The 23,145-nt window shown below is 29.2% G+C and overlaps 5 protein-coding genes across 10 annotated transcripts in view; 4 read left to right on the forward strand and 1 right to left on the reverse strand.

Annotated features, from left to right (window-relative positions):
* The window catches only part of LOC130669281 (myosin-2 essential light chain), a 137,550-nt gene extending 122,585 nt beyond the window's left edge, over nucleotides 1–14,965 (forward strand). For 2 of the 4 annotated variants that reach the window (XM_057472065.1, XM_057472066.1), the window contains exons 2-4: nucleotides 14,246–14,303; nucleotides 14,376–14,681; nucleotides 14,761–14,965. In XM_057472065.1, the coding sequence (XP_057328048.1) occupies nucleotides 14,249–14,303; nucleotides 14,376–14,681; nucleotides 14,761–14,867 (468 nt within the window). In that variant the 5' untranslated portion in view covers nucleotides 14,246–14,248 and the 3' untranslated portion in view covers nucleotides 14,868–14,965. Of the gene's footprint in view, nucleotides 1–13,579; nucleotides 13,734–13,806; nucleotides 13,835–13,992; nucleotides 14,304–14,375; nucleotides 14,682–14,760 lie in introns of those variants that run through there. The other 2 variants (XM_057472067.1, XM_057472064.1) reach the window with 2 other exon arrangements.
* On the forward strand, nucleotides 21–3,354 carry LOC130669278 (AP-3 complex subunit sigma-2). Its single transcript, XM_057472060.1, has 4 exons — nucleotides 21–154; nucleotides 381–480; nucleotides 2,383–2,766; nucleotides 2,839–3,354. Exons 2-4 carry the CDS (start codon nucleotides 412–414, stop codon nucleotides 2,959–2,961), a joined length of 576 nt encoding a protein of 191 aa, XP_057328043.1. The 5' UTR covers nucleotides 21–154; nucleotides 381–411; the 3' UTR covers nucleotides 2,962–3,354.
* On the reverse strand, nucleotides 3,105–5,316 carry LOC130669277 (GATA zinc finger domain-containing protein 1). The gene is made up of 4 exons (XM_057472059.1): nucleotides 5,131–5,316; nucleotides 4,774–5,070; nucleotides 4,489–4,694; nucleotides 3,105–3,324 (listed from the first exon to the last, which is right to left on the reverse strand). Exons 2-4 carry the CDS (start codon nucleotides 5,062–5,064, stop codon nucleotides 3,105–3,107), a joined length of 717 nt encoding a protein of 238 aa, XP_057328042.1. The 5' UTR covers nucleotides 5,065–5,070; nucleotides 5,131–5,316.
* On the forward strand, nucleotides 5,701–13,452 carry LOC130669268 (WD repeat, SAM and U-box domain-containing protein 1-like). Of its 3 annotated transcripts, none has more exons than XM_057472044.1 (14): nucleotides 5,701–5,830; nucleotides 6,502–6,635; nucleotides 6,771–6,942; nucleotides 7,018–7,163; nucleotides 7,232–7,464; nucleotides 7,655–7,893; nucleotides 7,970–8,325; nucleotides 9,144–9,363; nucleotides 9,427–9,572; nucleotides 10,708–10,931; nucleotides 10,992–11,284; nucleotides 11,358–11,448; nucleotides 11,516–11,772; nucleotides 12,828–13,452. In XM_057472044.1, exons 2-14 carry the CDS (start codon nucleotides 6,526–6,528, stop codon nucleotides 13,137–13,139), a joined length of 2,799 nt encoding a protein of 932 aa, XP_057328027.1. In that variant the 5' UTR covers nucleotides 5,701–5,830; nucleotides 6,502–6,525; the 3' UTR covers nucleotides 13,140–13,452. The 3 variants fall into 3 exon arrangements, with proteins under 3 accessions (XP_057328027.1, XP_057328028.1, XP_057328029.1); XM_057472045.1 differs by having other exon boundaries at nucleotides 10,708–10,925; XM_057472046.1 differs by having other exon boundaries at nucleotides 5,702–5,830; nucleotides 10,723–10,931.
* Nucleotides 14,966–19,203: 4,238 nt separating the features above from the next.
* LOC130669279 (ornithine decarboxylase antizyme 1) lies at nucleotides 19,204–23,113 on the forward strand. The gene is given in 4 exon segments (XM_057472061.1): nucleotides 19,204–19,299; nucleotides 19,301–19,402; nucleotides 19,491–19,740; nucleotides 21,096–23,113. Coding segments are annotated over 4 exon segments (552 nt in total). The 5' UTR covers nucleotides 19,204–19,218; the 3' UTR covers nucleotides 21,215–23,113.
* The last annotated feature ends 32 nt before the right edge of the window (nucleotides 23,114–23,145 follow it).

Consider the following 23,145-nt stretch of genomic DNA (forward strand, 5'->3'; position numbering starts at 1 on the left):
AAAGTAATCAGTATTTTTGTTGTTAAATCTACAGTATGTGCAAACTATAGTTATGTCATAAAATATATATATATATATATGTATATATAAAAACATATTTATCTTGACAAGTTTTTTTTAGTTATTTATCATGAGTCTATCAGATTAAAAATTTGTAAGTATTGATATGATTTATTATTTTTAAGTTGCACTTATATTTTTATATATATGTATATATATATATATAAATATATTTTATGTAATTAAATGTGAGTATTTGAATTTAACCTGACAGCGCACAGTATTAATATCAATTTCTATTTCTCTATATGTCATATATTTTATAATGTAATTATAATTATAATTAAAATTGTAATTGCAAATGATATTTTTAATTACAGATTTTATTTTGAGCAAGTAGTGGTAATTAAAATGATTAAGGCTATTTTGGTATTTAATAATCATGGCAAGCCGAGATTATCAAAATTTTATCATTATTTTGTAAGTGAGTTAATTATTTATTATTATTATTATTTTAATTAATGAGTGAAAATGATGACAATAAAGTTAGCAGACATTTAACAACATTTTGATTTTTTTTAACATAAGAATAAATATTTTAAAAAATATTTTGAAAAATTGCACGTATAGTTTATTAAATTTTCTACACGTGCATGTTTTTAAAAATATATTTTTTTTTATTATTTATCTATTTAAAAAAATTTATTTTAATTTAAAATGTCTGCTAACTTAACTGTCATATGAAAATTTAGCAGACATACGAAAATTTTTAATTGCATATAAAAAAATTAAATAATTGAAATAATGAAATTTTAAAAAATGCATATTCTAAATTTTGAATTTTTCAAACATGGATTTTTTATGATACTGAAGTTAGCAGACGTCTAATTATTTACGATACTTAAGTTAGCAGACATCTAATAATTTTTAGATTTTTTTTTTAGACGATAAAACGTAAAAAAAAAATGTTTGAAAAAATTGCACCTGTAGTTTTTTAAATTTTCTACATGTCCATATTTTTATTTTATTTTTTTGCAATTGATTTTTTGAAAAACAAAAATTCATAAATTTTTTTAAGTCTGTTAACTTCAGGATCATAATTATTTTTGGATTATTTTCAAAACGATAAATTACAAAAAAAAATATTTGAGAAAATTGCACCTATAGTTTTTTTAATTTTCTGAATGTGCATATTTTTAGTTCTTTTTTTTTGTAATTAATTTATTGAAAAAAAAATCCGAAAATTATTGATAGTCTGTCAATTTAAGGTCATGATTTTTTTATTTTTATTTTATGAACATTTTAAATTATTAATTCAAAGTTTTTAAAATTGACAGATGTCCGCTAACTTTATGAGTGCAAATGAAGTAGACGTCAGACAAATTTAAAATTATTAATAATTAGGAAATTAAAATTTAAAAAAAATCCACATTTAAAAAATTTAAAAATTAATAAGTGCATTTTTTATAAACATTTTTTCTTTAATTATTCATAATTTTAAATTTGTATGTCTGCTGCGTTCAATGAGTGAGCGTAGCAGACACCAGACAAATTTAAAATTATTAATAAATAGAGTAAATACCCAAGTAGAACACTTGCCTTTGACATCTATAAGATATCAGTCTTTGGCTGCTTTTTGACATATCGATAAGGCACCATGTTGACAAGACGATCAGAAATTAATGTCACCGAAAAAATATCAACTTAAAAGACTTGACACAAGTGACGACAAAAAGTAAATTGCAAATAGTAGTAAAATAAGTCTTCTAAATGACTTTTTGATTGACATAAGACAGGAAAAACAACACAAATTTTCTATGTCTCCGGAACAACATTTACATACGACATGCAAATTTGTCTTATAATTTTAAAAGACATTAAAGTTGTCTCTGTACTACTTGGGTAACTAATAAAATAAAATTTTTAAAAAATGCGCACTTACAAAATTTTGAAATCAATAAGTGCATTTTTTATAAATTTTATTTTTTTAATTATTTACTCTACTTATTTATAATTTTAAATTCGTCTGATGTCTGATGTCTTTTAATTCCCTGACCTCAATTTTAAAAAAAATATTCAATGACCTCAATCTGTATTAGAATTAAAAAAAAAAAATTAAGAGCGAGTTTTTTTAAAACTGGGATTAAATTCAAACTTAGAATTAAATAAAAATTGGGAAATATAATCCTGTATTTAAAAACTGTTCCCCAACAATTGAACCCACGGCAATTCCAATGACCTCTGATCCCTCTGATAAAAACATCATTTATTTGTACCTATTATTGTATTGTTATATACTAGCATATATCAAAGAATCAGTTGCCGGGGGTCAGTTACGGCAGTAAAATAAAAACCAATAAGTTTTTTTTATTAATTTGACAGAATGAAGACATGCAGCAGCAGATAATAAAAGAAACGTTTCAACTGGTGTCTAAAAGAGACGACAATGTCTGCAATTTTTTAGAAGGTGGAAGTTTGATTGGTGGATCTGATTATAAACTTATTTACAGGCACTATGCAACTCTTTATTTTGTATTTTGCGTCGACAGTTCGGAGTCCGAGCTGGGGATACTTGATTTGATTCAGGTCTTTGTCGAGACACTGGACAAGTGCTTCGAAAATGTCTGTGAGCTAGACCTGATATTTCATGTCGACAAAGTCCATTACATTCTCAACGAGCTGGTGATGGGCGGGATGGTTCTGGAGACCAACATGACTGAGATTCTCACGAGAATCGAGGACCAGAACAAGCTCGAGAAACAAGAGGTAAATTATTCAATCATCATTACTGTCATCAATATTCAAAATTATAATTTGAATTTAAATTTGAATTATCAGGCGGGAATAACAGCAGCACCTGCACGAGCTGTTTCAGCCGTAAAAAATATGAACATTCCTCAGCAAATAAAAGATATGAAACTTCCTGATCTACCGCAAGCTATTAAAGATCTTAAATTTTGACGTCTGTTATCACTAATTAATTATCACCATCATTGTATGCATTTATTTTTAGATTAATAAAATATATAATTCATGTTTTATTATTAAAACCCTTATATTTGTCAGATAAATATATATAATGTATGTACAACAAATAATACCTATTACTTTTTATAAATAGTCGTAGTTTCATTTCCAAGTGATGTCCATATGTACCCACCAGTAGCACTTTCAATAAGCGGTGGCGGGTATGGAGTATTTTTTAGTCTGTAATAATCCGAGGGCGCGTGCATTATAAATTCCATGCACTCCAGTCTTCGGGGTAAATCTTCTTCAGGGCCAATTATATAAGTTTCCGGACTGAAACCTTCTTCCGGTGGTGGACTGAAAAAATTAATTATTAGTATCACTGTATTTATTTATTATTTATTTATTTATTTATTTAAATTATCGATCAGGAAGCTGCTGCTCCATATGACCATAAATCATTACAATTATTAAGTTACATGTAGTTTATAAAAATTAAGATTATAATAATGGTTTTTTGAAATAATAATTAACTTATAATATAATTATAATTATGGTTAGTTTTAATCTCACAGACATCAACTCTAATTAGTTAAGATCACTCAATATATCTAACCCATTTTCCTCTCTTTCTAACAAATATAAATAACATTTTTCTCTAAATTCAACTAAAGTTTCTGATAATGTTATACTTGGCGGCAACGCATTCCAAAGTCTACATCCTGTTACAATAAAAGAATTAAAATATGCATTTGTGCGTGCAAATGGAACTTGCAATGTATCCGTTCTGTTTGGGTTTCGTCGCGACGGAATATTAGGCCTTAATTTTAAGTCAGCACAAAACAAACTAGGTCTCATAAGACATAAAATTTTATAAAACTCGCACAATATTAATTGCGTTCTTCGACTGTCTGGTCGTAACCATCCTAAATGCCTTCTATGTCTTGAAATATGAACATCTCGCCGTATCCGTAACACAAATCTCACACAATTGTTTAGCGATATAGTTAGAGAATTACCTAGTTCTGCTTTTAAATATGTAAATAAACATGCACAATAATCATAAATAGGAAATACAAGACTTATAACAAGTTGACGCTTTAATTGCAAGCTTAAATTTGTATCATTCATTCTTATTTTATGTAATGCAAATGCAGAGCGCTTTTTAATGCTAGATATATGTTTATTCCAAGACATAGTACTATCAAATGTAATACCTAAATATTTATATGAAAAGACTATGTCAATCAACGTATTGTTAACAATAATCTGAATTTCTTTATTCTCAATAAGTTCATTTATTCTAGAAATACTAATATGACTTCCGAAAAACATGGCCTTAGTCTTGGACTTATTTAATCTTAGATTATTTTGATTACACCAATTCAATATGCACTCAATATCCTCATTTAACCGTTTTATACAATCTACAATATTCACTAGCTTGGAACTTATATATATTACTAAGTCATCTGCATACTGTAAAAATAATTGTTTGTTAGATAATAATTTTATAAGAACCTGGTGACAGTGGGCAGCAGCCACGTTATCGCGGCACTTTTTTCGCAGTACTGATCAGTAATGAATCCCCGTATCTGAGCGTAGTAAATTCCCCCGTCATCAATGTCCTGGACTGAGACAACGTCGCCTACTTGAAAATACGAGCCCTTGTAGAATACGAAATTGCTGGTGACTGGGGTCGCTACCGACGAAGGAGCTTTAGTTGGCTAATTATTTTTAAAATAAAAAAGTACAATTAATATTTTTGTTAATTTGAATAGAAGCAGATAAATATTTTTAACTCACGGGTTTTTTAAAAATATGACGGCGGCCTTTGCCCTTGGGGACAGTCCTGAGGGTCGATGGCAACGACGTCTCATTGGTTTTGGTGGGTTTGCACCAGCGTGTGATCCTGGTGCTTTTACGTGAGGGTTTGGATCCTTGATCTTCATCGTCATTTTTTTTTGATAAATTCGATGCGTTTCTCTCATCCTCCAGACATTTGTTACACAGACTTCCAAGTTCTGTCGAATGCCACAGAGGAGTTTCTGTTGCTTCGCATTTTATACACACGGGTTTTGTAACTCCTAGTGGCATTTTTGTCTATATACATTTATATACTTATTTATATAAATATATATATTTTATTATATTTATATTTACCACTCATAACCTCATTCAAATTCTTATATTTATTTTATCAACAAAAAAAAATTAAATCAGTAAAAAATATTTTGTAAATTTGTCACAAATTTGAATTTTGATATTTTTATATTTAATATTTGATATATTTTTATTTACAAAATCACTTGGTGTCAACTTGCCTTCAGAATATATACAAATATCGAAGATACCCGATGTCAAAATGCTTCAATTATTTAAATTTAAAATGGCGCGAAATTTAAATCTGACAGGTGAGTTTTAAAATTTCAAATAAATTATTAATTGATGGAATTTAAATTTATTAATAATGAAATTTAATTAGCAGACGTGACATTTCAATCCAAGAAGACATTAAGATAAATAATAAATATGACGTGATATATTTTGTCTACGTATAGTAATTATATACAATTATAATTGCATTAACGATTTGATTTTTTGGCGATATATGTATCACTAAAAATAATTTATAACAAGACTCACACAGTTAGATTATCGATCGAAATATATAACAACAGACATATATATTTAACTAGACACGCGCTTCCCTTTATATATTGTCATCATACATACATATATATGTGCAGGACTCTAGTTAAAGTTGACGATCCTCAAGTAGTTTAGTTTCGCGCGCGGTAACAGTAACGTTCATTTTATTGTTATCTATTATATTATATTTTTATTTTTGTATAAATATAAGGTAAATATTATTTATATCATCATCCAAATATATATCCATTTATACCCTTCATTATCTGCACTTTTAAAAATAATTTTAAAAAATTGTTTTTTCCAAATGTCAGTTATTACATTAAATTTGAAATTTAATATATAAATATATACATAATTTAATTCTCATATATTTATTCATTAGTATTTATATTAACAATAATTATGTTAATTATTATTAATATTTTTTAAAAGTCAAAATTTGAATTTTTAAAATAAAAAACAGCCATAAAAATTTTTATAAAGTTTTAGAATGACAGGTACTTAATAAAAAAAAAAATAGTAAAATTATTAATACATTACAATGAAATATGATCGATATTTTCGCGTGGTAGTCGTCACATAACACGTCAGTTTTAAGTTTATAAGTATTGTATATTTTATTAATTTGTGGCCTTTGCGCAGCATTGGCCTACAGAATATGAATATAAATATAAACATAGTAACAATAATAATGATAACAGTACATGATATGATGCATGTTCGTATGACATGTATCTATATCTATATCTATACATTTCTTTAGCATGTAAAAGTTTTATTAGTCCGGCATCAGAACTGCCCATTATCACTCATAACATGTAACATAAGTAATGCATGAATTCAAATAAAATTTTATGTACAAGCTATATGTTTTTTTAGACAAGTAGTAATCAGTATTAATAAATGGATTCATCAATTGAGGATGCACATATTTTACAAACACTATCCGTCCACAGGAATGATGTCAATAGTGTAGATTTTGCGGCTGATTGCACCCTCGTAACTGGCTCAGGGTACGAATTTAATTTTACACATAAAAAAATTATTTCTTGGCGCTAAAAATTTTTTGAATTTGAATTATGAATTGAAAAAAAATTTTGGCGCGGGAAAAAATTTCTCTGTTTATTTGTTTAAAATATATATGATAGGGATAAAAGCGTAAGGGTATGGAAGTGGCATCAAGGATCAGGGTACGAACAAGTGTCCTGGTCTCCATTGATGGGTCACAAATATGGAGTTACTTGCGTTAAAGTAAGTCCGCAGTCGACGATGTTGGCAAGCGCGAGCATCGACGGGACAACGCAACTTTGGAATCTAAGAGTATAATTAATAATACTACTATTTTAAATATGTAATCATATATATATGGATGGTAATGATAACGATATTTGATAGACTGGTTCAAAAATCCATACGTTAGTTCAAACCGGAGGCGAAGCTGTCCGAGTCTGCCGATTCGCTCCGGATTCAACTTTGCTGGTGACCGCGGGCGATAATGGACAAATTTGTCTTTGGGATCTTATACGTAGAAATTTGATAAGGTATCGATGAATATTTTTAACTATCGATAAATAGCGTGAGGGTGATTGCTGTCAATTTTTTTTGTTAGGTCTCTCCAAGCACACGAAGGAGCCGTTCAGGGTGTCGCCTTTTCTCCGGATTCAAACTGGCTTATAACGACGTGCACTCTGGGTGTTTTGAAATTATTTTCGTCATTTGAAATAGTCGATTCAAGTGGCAGTCAAAGTTTTGACCAGTCTATAAATGTATTCGCGACTGTTGACGACGCACATGATCTTGGAGTTGTTTGCTGTGATTTTTCGACTTGTCAAACAATAACAAGTAAATAATAATGTACTGTCAAAAATAAGGAGTGAATATGAATTTTATTTAAATCCGAATTCGCTCCATTGAAGTTCCGGGTTTCAAAAAAAGTCGCTCCGCATACGGAGTAAATAAGGAGTTTTTTTTTCAGCTCCGGGATTTAATTCGCGCTATAAATAATTTAAATAATATATATTTATATATACAGATGATAGAATAATTGAGAAAACTTATCAACTGGTAACTTGTGGAAACGATCACGACGTTAAATTATGGGACGTCAGAGTTGCCGAGGGAAAAACTCAAACTCAGCCAATAACCGCGTCCATTAGTCTTGTAAGAGTATTTGAAAAGCATAGCAGCGCATTAACTTGCGTAAGATTCAGTTCAAATGGAACTTATATTGTCAGCAGTGGTCTTGACAAAATAGCTGTGATATGGGAAACAGTAAAAATTTTAATTCTTATCATTATTTAATTTTTTTTTTAAATAAAAGTACGAAAATTTATTCATAAATTTACAGAATACAGGAAAAATAGTATCAGTACTCAGAGCTCACAAACGTTACCTGGCATGCTGCGCATTCTCTAGGGACGGCAACGTCCTGGCGACCGGTTCGAACGACCGCAGTGTCATCGTCTGGGACCTCACGGGCAACAATCTGACCCTCGACTCAAAGTTAGTTCGTCAACCCGCGGCTCTGTCGCAATCAGCGAACGATAACCAAGACAATGATCCAGCAAATCAGGAACAAAAGTTTGTTAATTACGCCGAAAGTTCGGGTAATGACGTCACGTTGATTGCGACCCTAGATGATCACGGCGGTGCTGTCAATAGTGTGGCTTTCTACGGTAACAATTTACTAGCCTCAGGATCTGGGTAATTTACTATTTTTATCTTCTATAGGAGAGGGTGGGGCAGAGCGGCCCCCCTGAAATTTTGATCAAAAAAAAAATTTTTTTTTTCGACTAATTACTATAAATCCGATATGTTTGCGCATTTTTACCCCTATGCATGACATTTGGGGCAAAATGGACAAGCCCAAAATTTTGAAAAAGTGATTTTTTCATATTTTTATCGTCAAATTAAAAAAAAATTATTATAATTACACATTTCTAGCCCTACGCATGACACCTGGGGCAAAATGGACCAGCCGAAACTTCCGAAAAAATTATTTTTTCATATTTTTCGGCCGTTTCTCTATGTAAGAGGCAAATTTGGTCACTAAAAATTTATAAAAATTAAATTTTTTTTTTTTTAGTTGATAAATTTTTGAAATAAAGTAAAATTACAGAATTGATATTTTTTTTTATTAAATAAAAATTAGTAATTAAGGTAATCGAGAGTGAACGATTTTTTACGCTTTAAAAAATTTTTTTCGAGTAATATAAGACCAAAAATAGTTGTCAAGAGAAAGAAATACATTCTTAATGATGAAAACAATTTAAAAAAAAAAAAAACGAAAAAAAAAATTTTTTTATCACTTTTTGGAGGGGGGCCGCTCTGCCCCACAAAAAAAAAAATTTTTTTTTCAGAATTTTGGCAAAATGTCCATAAATTTGTTCGAAATAGGATAAAAGTAAAGTGATCTTATGGTTGAAAGCCACAAAAAATAATAATTGGCTTAGGGGGGCCGCTCTGCCCCACCCTCCCCTACACAATAATTATATTCATTAATAATTCGAAAATTATCACAGGGACAAACTCGTGAGATTATGGTCCGGAGAAAGAGAAGAAGAAATAATTGACACCGAAGACGGGGAGCAGATAACGCATGTAGAATTAAAGTTTGTCGATAAGAGTTTCAGTCCAATCGACGGTCACAAGTACAGCGTAAATTACGTCGAGTTCAGTCCTTGCGGGTCGATGTTGGCCTCTTGCTCTTTGGACGGTACCACCATGATCTGGTGCACTGAGGTATCAACTATAAATTTATCATAATTATTTACTTATTCACAATTATAATGAACACCACAACAGAATGGCGAAGAAGCACGAGGATCATTCGTGAACTCCGGCACGGGGATTCGTGTCTGTCGCTGGTCTCCGGACGGCACCAAAATAGCGACTGCTGGAGACGACGAAAAGACAACGATCTGGGACATAAATACTATGGAGGAATTACAGTATAAATATAAATATATATATATTTGAATATCTATATTAGAGTGTTTCAAAAAATCGACTTTTTTTTTTTCTTGAAGAACATTGAAAAATCGACAGAGTATCTCTAGACAAAGACCCTGTTAAAATATGAGACCTTAATATTAATATTTGAAGGTGGCGATTCACGATTTTCTATTTTCCATTTAAATAACATGGGAAAAAAAAAATTTTAATTTTGGAATTTTATACCTCGGCGATGGCTTATTGAACAGATAAGTTCATGATATATTTTTGTAGGGAATTGAACGCTCTACAAAAAAAGTCTCTTATCATTTTTTGATAAATCCATCTGTTCAAAAGTTATTGGAGCTCGAAGTCAAGTTAGAGTAAATTTCGAAATCTTTTTACTTTTCCGGCGAAATTATCGGACTTATCATAAAATGTCATGAGATCTTTTTTGTAGACAATTTTATTTCCTACAAATTATTGTTGATAAATTTTTTTCAAATTCTGCATTTTTTTCTAGTTATTTCCACTTTAATGCCGAGTTCCTAAAAAAGTAGTGTTCTGATCGATTTTAAGAGCTTGGCATTAAAAAGGAAACAACTAGAAAACAATGCAGAATTTGAAAAAAATTTATCAATGATAATTTGTAGGAAATAAAATTGTCTACAAAAAAGATTCCACGACATTTTAGGATAAGTCCGATAGTTTCGCCGGAAAAGTAAAAAGATCTCGAAATTTACTCTAACTTGACTTCGAGCTCCAATAACTTTTGAACAGATGAATTTATCAAAAAATGATAAGAGACTTTTTTTGTAGAGCGTTCAATTCCCTACGAAAATATATCCTGAACTTGTCTGTTCAATAAGCCATCGCCGAGGTATAAAATTCCAAAATTAAAATTTTTTTTTTCCCATGTTATTTAAATGGAAAATAGAAAATCGTGAATCGCCACCTTTAAATATTAATATTAAGGTCTCATATTTTAACAGGGTCTTTGTCTAGAGATACTCTGTCGATTTCTCAATGTTCTTCAAGAAAAAAAAAAAGTCGATTTTTTGAAACACTCTAATCTATATGCATATACGTACACTTTGTTTAGTTGATTTCGTGTGATTCTACAAAGTAAATATTAATGATAAATAATATCAGGAATTTTGAATGCAGAATTTTGGAAGGCCACGCGGACGCTGTGACAGCGGTAGCATTTACTCCGGATTCAAATTACATTATCACGGCATGCAGTGAAGGAACATGGAGAATATTTGAGATCTTCGGGGATTCAAACGCACTGACTGTATGCGACGCTCACGACCTTGGGGTTCAGGGATGCGACTTTAGTCCAGCGACTTCTTCACCGTTTACACCAGGTGTTGGTATGCAATTTTCTTACAAGTAAATTATTCATAGCATACTAATAACAAAATTATTAAAAGGTTCCCACCAGCCGCCAACGAATGAGGAAGGCTGCAAAAGCTTTACTCTAGCCAGCTGTGGAAATGACTCGCTGGTAAAATTGTGGCAGATTAAAATCCTGAAGAAAGACAAGAGTGACAATAATGAGTCTGAAGATGAAGAAGGATCCAATGCCAATCCATTGGTGACTTTCAGAGAAAAGCGAGTGCTTACTGGTCACGGTGGGAATGTTATGGATGTTAAGTTTGCGCCTTTTCATGGTGAAATTATTGGCAGTGTTGCTACTGATCGAACTGCCCGCATATGGAGTGTAGTAAGTACCCTCCTATTTATTATTATTGACATTACAATTTCCTAGTAAATTATTTAATGGATTTATCATAAAGAATTCAGGGATGTGTCTGTTTGTACTGGAATACCACGAAAGTTTAGTTACTTGTTGTGCCTTTTCCGGTGACACAGCATTATTTGCTACAGGTAAACTTTTATTTTACCTGTTATGATATTAAATTACCCCTGGTATTAAATAATAAATAAATTGTAGGGGCTCTGGATAAAACAGTAGCAATATGGCGGCTTCCACAGCAACTTATATCCCAAAGTATTCTAATAGACCAATTACGGAACAATAGGAAGAATATAATTGATTGGAAAACTGAGGATATCGTAAAATGGTTAATTGAAGTTGACTTGGGAGCATTGGAGTCTCGTTTCGCTGCCTCACGTCTAAATGGAAGACTTCTGCTGACTTTGCCCGAAGAAGTTATAATCGCGCGGCTCGGGCTCATGGACTACCCGAATGTTACTATTTAAATTCATAATTTATAATTTATCTTTATTAGACTGGGCCAAAAAAATCGACTATTTTTTTTTTTTAACGATACTGTGGAAATATTATTTGGGATGACAAAAAAAAATTATTGTGAAAATTTGAGCCCTTAATTTTGATATTAAGAGGTGTATCATCGCAATTTTTTATTTTTTTTTAATGAGCGGGTTTTTGTCTCATAACTCTCAAACCATCGAGATAAACGAAATCGACTCATATACATTTTTTGAAGGAAATTTAATGCTCTACAAAAAAGATCTGATTGAAATTTTTCGTCAGATGAACCGTTTCCTTATAATCATGCTTTGAACATTGGTATGATTTCAAAATTTGATTGTTCAACTTTGGAATTTTGTAATTCATGTAAAAATAAGTTTCCGGAAAAAGACAATGAATATTCTTGAAGGAAATTGAATGCTCTACAAAAAAAGTCTCTTAACAATTTTCGCTAAATTCACTCCTTCAAAAGTTATTCAAGGTTGAAGTTATGTAAAACGACTTCAATAATCTTGAATAACTTTTGAAGGAGTGAATTTAGCGAAAATTGTTAAGAGTCTTTTTTTGTAGAGCATTCAATTTCCTTCAAGAATATTCATTGTCTTTTTCCGGAAACTTATTTTTACATGAATCACAAAATTCCAAAGTTGAACAATCAAATTTTAAAATCATACCAACGTTCAAAGCACGATTATAAGGAAACGGTTCATCTGACGAAAAATTTCAATCAGACCTTTTTTGTAGAGCATCAAATTTCCTTAAAAAAATGTATCCGAGTCGATTTCGTTTATCTCGATGGATTGAGAGTTATGAGACAAAAACCCGCTCATTTAAAAAAAATCGAAAATTGCGATGATACACCTCTTAATATCAAAATTAAGGGCTCAAATTTTCACGATAATTTTTTTTGTCATCCCAAATAATATTTCCACAGTATCGTTAAAAAAAAAAAATAGTCGATTTTTTTGGCCCAGTCTAATCTTTATCTTTGAACCCTAATAAAAATTTTAACCTGCGCTCTTTTATCCAGGTAATTAAATCATTTAGGAACCAGCTGTACTGGCTGAAGCAGCAGGACATCAACACCTCCAATGGCATTGACGAGGACACCGAAGTCCCTGATGAATACTTGTGCCCAATAACTCACGAAATAATGCGGGAACCGGTTAAATGTTCCGACGGTTTTGTTTACGAGAAGGCGGCCATCAACGAGTGGTTCCTCTGCGGCAAGTACACCAGCCCCATGACCAACGAGTCTCTGAATGACACGTCAATTACTCCAGCAATTGCTTTGAGAAATGCCATTTGTACTTTTCTTCACGGCGAGCGTTCCGACGATTAATTTATTTTTGTATTTAATTACTATAGAGGTGTGCGAATCGATTCGAATTATTCGATAAATTCAAAACTTTTCGAATAATTCAAAAATTCAAATTCAAATCGAGTAGATCGATACGAAAAATTCAAATTTTAAAACAATTCGCGCACTTCTATACTACTATTGTTATTATCACATATTTTTTGAATTCATTTTTATATTGTGATAATTATATAAATTTATTGTATTACACATATTTATATATATATTAAATCAATGATTTATTTTTAGCACTAAATTTTAAAAATATATTTACCGATACTCCAAAAGATGGCGGCTCTAGTTATTTCTACCTTGACTCATTCCCATTTTTTATTGCCCAGGATATTTTATCGGCAGTCATACGTGTCTACACACATACATTTTTTTCCAACATACATTTACATATATATATACATATATATACCACGCCCGTTGCATCCGTGTGTGGCATTGCTCTTTTCTTTATTAAATGTAAGCATTTCCATTAAAAAATTTCGTTGGTTCGCTCGAGCTCAGTATTGGATCCTAATTATTATTATTATTTTCACTCACTAAAATCGTCTGACAAAAACAATGGTAAGTACAATTATAAATTCTATTGCCTAAGGGACAGATAATAAAATCAATCATTTATTTTTTTTAATTACAGGCGTCTTACTCAGAGGATCAACTCGCAGGTAAAATATTTCATGGCGACAGTTTTGTTTAGTGTTTTTTTTTTTTTTAAATATTTAAGACGTTAAAAAAATTACAAGAGAATGGAGCGGCGATGGCTGATGAGCTGGTTAACGTTGATCACTTTCGATGATGTTTAAATGGGGTCAAGAGTAAATAATCCGCGTCTTTAAACGAACCCCTACTCTGGCGATCCCTTAAATGCGTTATTGAGATTGAGAGCAAATAACCTTTTATAGACAAACATTTAGCAGAAGCGGGTATGGAGGTGGTCATATTGTCTCAACACTCTGGTATACTTAAGCTTTCAACTGGTGTAGTGGTAGCACCGGTTAAATATTTCATTTTTTAATCATTCGTCATCGAATAAGTGAGCGGTCAACTTGCTGTCGTCTGCGTTTTTTTAAATTTTTAAAATGTACGGGTTTAGTTATCAGGAGCTAACTCACAGAATGCTGTCATCAATTGAGGGTCTGATTAGTTGACTGCTAATTTTTTTTTTTTTAAATTATATTTTATATTTTATTTATTGTTTTTGTTTAGAATTCCAAGAAGCATTCCAGTTATTTGACAGCCGCGGAGATGGGAAAATCCACGTCTCTCAAATAGGCGATGCCCTGCGGGCTTTGGGACAAAACCCTACGGAGTCAGACGTCAAAAAATTTACGCACCAGCACAAACCAGATGAGCGCATAAGTTTTGAAGTATTTCTGCCAATCTATCAAGCCATTAGCAAATCACGTACTTCTGACACTGCTGATGATTTCATCGAGGGATTACGTCACTTTGATAAAGATGGAAATGGAATAATTTCCTCAGCTGAGTTGAGACACCTGCTGACTACACTCGGTACACTTGTTTATTTTTTTTTTTGGTTGAATGCACGTTTTTATTTTATAAATAATTATTTTATCTTTTGGTTTAACAGGAGAAAAATTGAGCGACGAAGAAGTCGAAACTCTGCTTGCTGGGAGTGAAGATTCCCAGGGAAATATTAATTACGAAGAGTTCGTTCGTCAAATTATGTGCGGCTAATTTATATATTAATTTAAAGTTAAGCAATTATTCCTAATGCATTTATTTAAATCATTTTTTTTCTTATTTTATCATTTAATAAAAGTATATTATTATTATTACTATGTATTCATTTTATAAATAATTTACACTTTTAATTAATATATTTAATTACTTGCTATTAAAAGTTCGCAGTCAATTTTTTTATAAATTAATCGGGTATAAATAAAAATATTAGGAAATTTATACCAGTGGGTAATTAGTAAATCTAAGGAAATCATGAAATATTTAAATAGAATAAAAAATTTTTTTAATTTAATCTGGAGTAGAAATAATATAATAGACTCGGAAGTGAAATTTTTAATTTTTTGATACTGAAAAAGGGGGTAAAATGGACACCACAAGAAATTTAATGACGATCCAGTTGTGAAATCTTTAACAGAATGAACTTCTAAAACAATTTTTAAATAAATTTGTGTTCTATGTCCATTAGGGTGCGCCAAAAAAAAGAAATAATTTTTTTTTCTTTAGTTACCGTGAAAATATCGTTAAGGATGATAAAAAAAAAATTCTGGTAAAGTTTGAGCTCTCAATATTAATATTAAAAGGTGGCGCTTCGTGATTTTTGATTTCCCATTTAAATAACATGGAAAAAAAAAATTTTTTTAGTTTGGAATTTTCTACCTCGGCAATGGCTCGTTGTACGAATGAGCCCAGTATAAATTTTTGTAGGAAATTTAACGCTCTACAAAAAAAGTCTCTTATCATTTTTCGATAAATCTATCTGTTCAAAAGTTATTGGAGCTCGAAGTCAAGTTAGCATAAATTTCGAGATCTTTTTACTTTTTCGGCGAAACTATCGGACTTATCATAAAATGTCATTCAAACTTTTTTGTAGACAATTTTATTTCCTACAAATTATTATTAATGAATTTTTTTCAAATTCTGCATTGTTTTCTATTTATTTCCTTTTTAATGCCAAGCTCCTATAAAAATAGTGTTCTGATCGATTTTAATTAAATCTGGAGCAAAAATAATATGACTAGTAAGTAAAATTATTAATTTCTTGTTACGGGGAAAGATGGGAGGGGTAAAATGGATACCACTAAAAAATTTGATGACGATCCGGTTATTAAATTTTTGAAAGAATGAATTTTCAACAAATTTGTGTTTCATGTCCATGTCATGTTGCTCTTGTATTTAAAACAAAATTACGGCCCATTTTGCCTCGGTTTTATCCACAGCTGAGACTGAAATGTAGCAAAAATTTTTTAAATTAAATTTGGAGTAAAAATAATAAGACTAGTAAGTAAAATTATTAATTTCTTGTTACGGGGAAAGAAGGGAAAAGGCAAAATAGACACAACTAAAAAAATTTATGACCATAAAGTTAGCAGACATTTAAAAATTTTTTGATTTTTTTTAACAAAAAAATAAATAAAAAAAAAATATTTTGAAAAATTGCACGTATAGTTTATTAAATTTCCGACATGTGCATTTTTAAAAAAATTTTTTTTTTTTTTTCATTATTTATCTGTCAAAAAAAATTTTTTTAAATTTCAAATGTCTGCTAACTTTACTATCATAAAAAATTTACGATCCTGAAGCTGGCAGACATTTAAAAACTTTTGGATTTTTTTTTGAACAATTAAATTTGAAGAAAAAAATAACTAAAAATATGCACATGTAGAAAATTTAAAAGACTACAAGTGTAATTTTTAAAAATATTTTTTGTTTTTATAATTTATTGTTTTTTAAAAAATCCAAAAATTATTAGACGTCGGCTAATTTCAGTATCATAAAAATTTAATGACATGACCCAGTTATGAAATTTTTGACAGAATTAATTTCTAAAAAAATTAATTTTCAAATAAATTTGTGTTCTGCGTCCATGTCATGTTGCTCCTTTGTATTTAAAAAAACCACAGGCCATTTTGCCCCGGTTTAATCCACAGCTGAGACCAAACTGTAGCAAAAAATAGTCAGTGTCAGTACTGTCAGCACTATACCTAGAGCACGATGTGACTCACATTGATCTACCACGTGATCTGCAGCAGATATACGTACACGCGCCCCCCTTTCCACCCACGAGGCCACGAAGCACGAGCACACTAGCGAGATCTTTAGTTACTTCACCACTACCAGGAACCAGAGCAACAGCAACAGCAACTACGATTAAAAGCGACCATTTTGATTGTTGGAACTGCGACATCCCACATCCTCAATAAAATACGCATTATCATTTAATGTATATCTCTGTTGAGTAGTTTATCTCGTGAGTATTTACAATTGATTACAGGTGTTATTAAACTTATCAGTTATTTTAATTATTTAACAACTAAAGATCATATTTATTTGTATCACCATTTAGCTAAAAAAACGTTAACTGCGTACAAAATATATATAAAACGTGTCCATTGTTCGTTTCTGAACGACACCATTCACGCCTACCAGTCATTTAAACAATCAAGATTTTACGAAAAAAAAAGTATGAATTTTAGTTCTTATTTTTCGTTAATTAATTGGGAAAGTAATCAAGACGAAATAATGCCTAGTTTAATTTCAAATAATAATTGGTAAGTTTTTTTATTATTTTACTTTTTTTTATTTATATTATTATTTTATTTCTCCATATTTCGTTTTATTTTTTTATCAATCGTCGCCATTTTGTTTTTAAAATTTATATATATATATAAATATATATGAACAATATCCCAAAATAAACTGTCAATTAAAAAAGAATAATTTACAAATTAAATATTGATACAATGCATATTTATAGTCATTAAATCAATACATAAATTTTGAAATATATGACATATTTTTTATTAAATTTAAATAAATTATATAATGCATTTGAAAGTACATTTATTATTATTATTATTATTATTATTATTATTATTATTATTAAAATAACAGAAGTATTAATGAGTGAAATTGTAGCAGACAGACAAATTTTATGATTCTGAAGTTAGCAGACAATTCAAAATTTTTGGATTTTTTTTTTATCAATTAAATTTGAAAAAAAAAAAAAAAAAAACTAAAAATATGCACATGTAGAAAATTTAAAAAACTACAGGTGCAATTTTTTCAAATTTTTGTCTTTTCAAATTTACCGCCTCAAATAAAATCCAAAAATAATTAGATGTCTGCTAACTTTATGATCCTACAAATTTTAAATTATTATTAAATGGAGTAAATAATTGAAAGAATAAAATTTTAAAAAAATGGACATTTCAAAAATTTAAAAATTAATATGTGCATTTTTTTATAAATATTTTTTTAAAAATTATTTACTCTACTTATTTATAATTTAAAATTTTTATGTTTGCTACGTTCAGTGAGTGTGAATATGATATGATTCTGAAGTTAGCAGACATCCAATTATTTTTGGATTTTATTTGAGGCGGTAAATTTGAAAAGAAAAAAATTTGAAAAAATTACACCTGTAGTTTTTTAAATTTTCTACATGTGCATATTTTTAGTTTTTTTTTTTTTCTTCAAATTTAATTGTTCAAAAAAAATCAAAAAATTTTGAATTGTCTGCTAACTTCAGGATCATGAATATGATCCTGAAGTTAGCAGACAATTTAAAATTTTCGGATTTTTTTTTCAACAAATCAATTACAAAAAAATAAAAAATAAAAATATGCTCATGTAGAAAATTTAAAATACTGCAGGTGCAGGTTTTTTATTTTTTTTTTTTACAATTTGCCATCTAAAAAAAAATCCAAAAATTATTAGACGTCGGCTAACTTCAGTATCACAGTGTGAAGAAGTAGACGTCAGACAAATTTAAAATTATAAATAAATATCGTAAATAATTAATGAAATAAAATTTGAAAAAATGCGCATTTACAAAATTTAAAAATTAATAAGTGCATTTTTTATAAACATCTTTTTAAAAATTATTTACTCTTATTTACAATTTTAAATTTGTCTGATGTCTGCTACATTCACTCATAAGTATTAACGTCATCAAAAATATATATGAAGAAAAGCTGAAAAATAATCTTATTTATATAAATACTTGAAGGTAACTGATAATGTTATCAGTAGCTCGTTATCATCAATAAGATTAGAAAAAAAAAACTACTAGTCACAAGTTTTATTAAATAGGAGTTTAAATTAAAAATAAAAATATTTGAGCGGCTATTAAAATATATGATAAATAAAATATGAACGTGATATTGAGACATAATAAATTGGCTTTATTGTTGTTGATGATGATGATCTAGACTCGTGTTTGTAGTCAATTGTCTATTGACTCTATTTTAAGATACGGTCTGAGCTTTCGTTGACTTGTCGAAAATAAATCAGCTGATTAATTAATTTTTTTTTTGTTTCATCAATAAGTGATTCGATTAAAAGTATGGAGGATAGTTTAGAAGAGAACAATGGACAGCAGCAATATTATTCCATAACGCTGGGAGTGGGGCCTCTGTGGTGGTCCTGATGCGCCCCATGCCGCATTGTCTGTATCTGCAGTCAACACAGAGAGCCGCGGTGTGGGGATTAAGCAGAGTCAGCTCTCTGTGAGCTCACACATTGTATCAGTCAGTTGTTGTTCTTACTATTATTATTATTATTAACGGTAATTGCTATTGATTGTTTAATTTTTACTCATCAATGTTCTGGTTGTAGGAGGAAGAATTGTTGAAAGCGGTAAAAAGAAACGAGTCACTTCGCCTCGCCTTTACTCTACATTTGACAGAAACAACTTCTGTAGAATGGGAAACAATAATCTGGCGTGGAACACTTTATATCCGGGTTCCAAGTTGTCTTCTACCAGAGGGTTCGAAAGAGGGATTCGTTTCTCTTCTTGAATACGCTGAAGAAACACTAAATTGCAAAAATGTTGTCATTTGTCTACGTAAAGATCGTACGGATCGAGGTAATTTTTTTGTTTTTATTTTATTGTTTACTCAGAAAAAAAATATTTATGTTATTGAGTAAATATGATATGATAGTGAAGTTAGCAGACGATTAAAAATTTTGGATTCGTTTTTTAAAAAATCAATTACAAAAAAAATTATCCTGAAGTTAATAGATAATTAGGAATTTTCGGATTTTTTTTTACCGATTCAATTTCAAAAAATAAAAAAAATAAAAAAATGCACATGTAGAAAATTTTAAAAACTACGGGTGCAATTTTTTCAAATATTTTTTTTTTCATAATTTATCGTTTAAAAAAGAACTCAAAAATTATTGGAGGTCGGCTAACTTCAGTATCACACAAAAAAATAAGAAATGAAAATATGCATGTGTAGAAAATTTTAAAAACTACAGGTGCAATTTTTTCAAATATTTTTTTTTTTTTTATAATTTACTGTGTAAAAAAAAAAAAAAATTATTAGACGTCGGCTAATTTCAATAGAATAAAAAATATATGGTACTGAAGTTAGCCGACATCTTATAGTTTTTGGATTACTTTTAAAAATAATAAATTATAAAAAAAAAATATTTAAAAAAATTGCACCTATAGAATTTAAAATTTTCTACATGTGCATATTTTTTTTTTTTATTTTTTTGTAATCAATTTGTTGAAAAAAAAATCCGAAAATTGTTAACTGTCTGTTAACTTACGACCCTGAAGTTAGCAGACAATTAAAAATTTTTTGATTTTTTTTTACCAATTAAATTTGGAGAAAAAGAAAAAACTAAAAATATGCACATGTAGAAAATTTCAAAGACTATAAGAGCAATTTTTTCAAATATTTTTTTTTTATAATTTCTCGCTTAAAAAAAATCTAAAAATTATTAGACGTCGGCTAACTTCAGTATCATGTTAACTTCAGGATCATAAATATGATACTGAAATTAGCCGGCGTCTAATAATTTTTTTAAAAACGAGGCATTACAGAAAAAAAATTTTTTAAGAAATTGCACCTGTAGTTTTTTAAATTTTCTACATGTGCATTTTTTTTACTTCTAATTAATCAATTAATAAAAAATTCTACTAACATTTTTTTGAAAATAATTTTTTCTCAGTATTTCTAATTACGATCCTGAAGTTAGCAGACAATTAAAAATTTTAGGATTTTATTTTGAACATTTAAATTTAAAAAAAAAAAAAAAAATCAAAAAATGCACACGTAGAAAATTCAAAAAACTACAGGTGCAATTTTTTCAAATTTTTGTTTTTTTATAATTTACTGTCTAAAATCCAAAAATTATTAAACGTCGGCTAACTTCAGGATCATTTCTAATTATTATAATATTAGTAATAATAATAATTTTAATTTGCAGCAATGCTGGTTCGTACCTTCATGTTCTTGGGCTTTACAGTTTTGCCACCAAACCATTCACTAGTACCACCAAATTGCGATCCGGGTAATCTTTACATGCTTTACACAGTCGACGAGTAATTACCTTAAGTACTTTCTCAAGTTTATTGTCACCATTAAATCATAATTTAAAATTACAATATTCCTAATCAAGATATAAACTTTAGTCGATAATTGCAACCAATAAACTTGAGAAAATATTTATTCTCGTCAGCAAGCATTTGTGTTAATTAAAAAAATTAGAAAATTGGTAAACAAATGACAACTAATTAAGTAAATTAAAGTAAAGGGTTTATAGTTATAAATGTAGTAAAACTTATATAAGTATAACAAGTTTTAACAATTCTTCTCGATGATACATGAAAAATGTGATTTGTTAAATCAAGCTCACAGAAACATCATTATTATTATTAAATCTCACACTAAAATGGCTTAAGCGATTCCAAAGGTGCCTCTTGTGACTTACTTAATCATCCGCCACCACGACGCCAAGATATCACGCGCCAATAATAATAATTACAGCTATTTATTTATTGTTTATTAATGGTAAATCTCATTATTAATTTCGTGGCATATTGGGACACTCCTTCAATTTATTTATAACTTTTATTTTACCTCACAAAATTTTTTTCATCTCCGGGCAGATTTAAATTATAATTTTATATCACAGTAATATATTCGACCGCGTACATAAATGTTATATATGTGACACAAGTTTTTTTTATTATATATGTGACATATAGTTTTTATGTGTGACACATATGTTACATATATGGCATATATGTTACATGTGTTTCATATATGTGACGCATATATCACATGTGACATGTCTGACATGTTAAGTATGTGACATATATGTTTTATGTGTGAAACATTTTAAATATGTGACATATATGTTATATGTGTGGCATATATGTGTGACACAACAAATGTGACATATCTGACATATATTGAGTATGTGACATATATGTTATATGTGTGACACATATAACAAATGTGACATATCTGACATGTTGAGTATGTGACATATATGTTATATGTGTGAAACATTTTATATATGTGACATATATGTTCTATGTGTGAAATATTTTATATGTGACATATATGTTATATGTGTGACACATATAACAAATGTGACATATCTGACATGTTGAGTATGTGACATATATGTTATATGTGTGAAACATTTTATATATGTGACATATATGTTATATGTGTGACACATAACAAATGTGACATCTGACATATGTTGAGTATGTGACATATATGTTCTATGTGTGAAATATTTTATATGTGACATATATGTTATATGTGTGGCATATATGTGTGACACATATAACAAATGTGACATATCTGACATGTTGAGTATGTGACATATATGTTATATGTGTGACACATAACAAATGTGACATATCTGACATATGTTTAGTATGTGACATATATGTTCTATGTGTGAAATATTTTATGTATGTGACATATATGTTCTATGTGTGAAATATTTTACATATGTGACATATCTGACGTATGTTGAGTATGTGACATATATGTTCTATGTGTGAAATATTTTATATATGTGACATATATGTTATATGTGTGAAACATATGTTATAAATGTTACATATGTTAAATATGTGACGTATATTATTAATGTGACATTCGTTTAGTATGTGGCATAAATTTTATATGTGAAATATGTTATATATGTAACACATTATATATGTTACCCTATTTAATATCGACGTCTAAAATATCAGTTTCCTGTAATTTTGTTGCGAATATTTTGTCCCCAGATAAAAATTAAAATTAATTAATTAATTACTTGCTTTTAGTGAATCCCAATAAATTAATTACTGAGAATTAGCATTAATAAAGGCGGTTTCTGTGTTGACTCATGCAGATACTTGAAGTAATGATAAAAAATATGATATATATATGATAAAAAATTTTAAAAAATCTAAAAAAAAATTACAAAAAAAAATTTTGTGTTAGTAGATTATGAATTTTTAGTGTAG

This window comes from Microplitis mediator, chromosome 6 (assembly GCF_029852145.1).
Source record: "Microplitis mediator isolate UGA2020A chromosome 6, iyMicMedi2.1, whole genome shotgun sequence".
Taxonomy (NCBI): domain Eukaryota; kingdom Metazoa; phylum Arthropoda; class Insecta; order Hymenoptera; family Braconidae; genus Microplitis; species Microplitis mediator.

Bases quoted from the DNA above. Each gene is read 5' to 3' on its own strand.
- LOC130669278 (XM_057472060.1), top strand. From the start codon at position 412: ATGATTAAGGCTATTTTGGTATTTAATAATCATGGCAAGCCGAGATTA. The intron at 481-2,382 runs GTAAGTGAGTTA...TTAATTTGACAG, and splicing joins CAAAATTTTATCATTATTTT to AATGAAGACATGCAGCAGCA. The intron at 2,767-2,838 runs GTAAATTATTCA...TTGAATTATCAG, and splicing joins ACAAGCTCGAGAAACAAGAG to GCGGGAATAACAGCAGCACC.
- LOC130669277 (XM_057472059.1), bottom strand. From the start codon at position 5,064: ATGCCACTAGGAGTTACAAAACCCGTGTGTATAAAATGCGAAGCAACA. The intron at 4,695-4,773 runs GTGAGTTAAAAA...AAAAATAATTAG, and splicing joins GTCATATTTTTAAAAAACCC to CCAACTAAAGCTCCTTCGTC. The intron at 3,325-4,488 runs GTTCTTATAAAA...TAATTTTTTCAG, and splicing joins CTGCTGCCCACTGTCACCAG to TCCACCACCGGAAGAAGGTT.
- LOC130669268 (XM_057472044.1), top strand. From the start codon at position 6,526: ATGGATTCATCAATTGAGGATGCACATATTTTACAAACACTATCCGTC. The intron at 7,465-7,654 runs GTAAATAATAAT...TTATATATACAG, and splicing joins GACTTGTCAAACAATAACAA to ATGATAGAATAATTGAGAAA. The intron at 11,773-12,827 runs GTTACTATTTAA...TCTTTTATCCAG, and splicing joins GGCTCATGGACTACCCGAAT to GTAATTAAATCATTTAGGAA.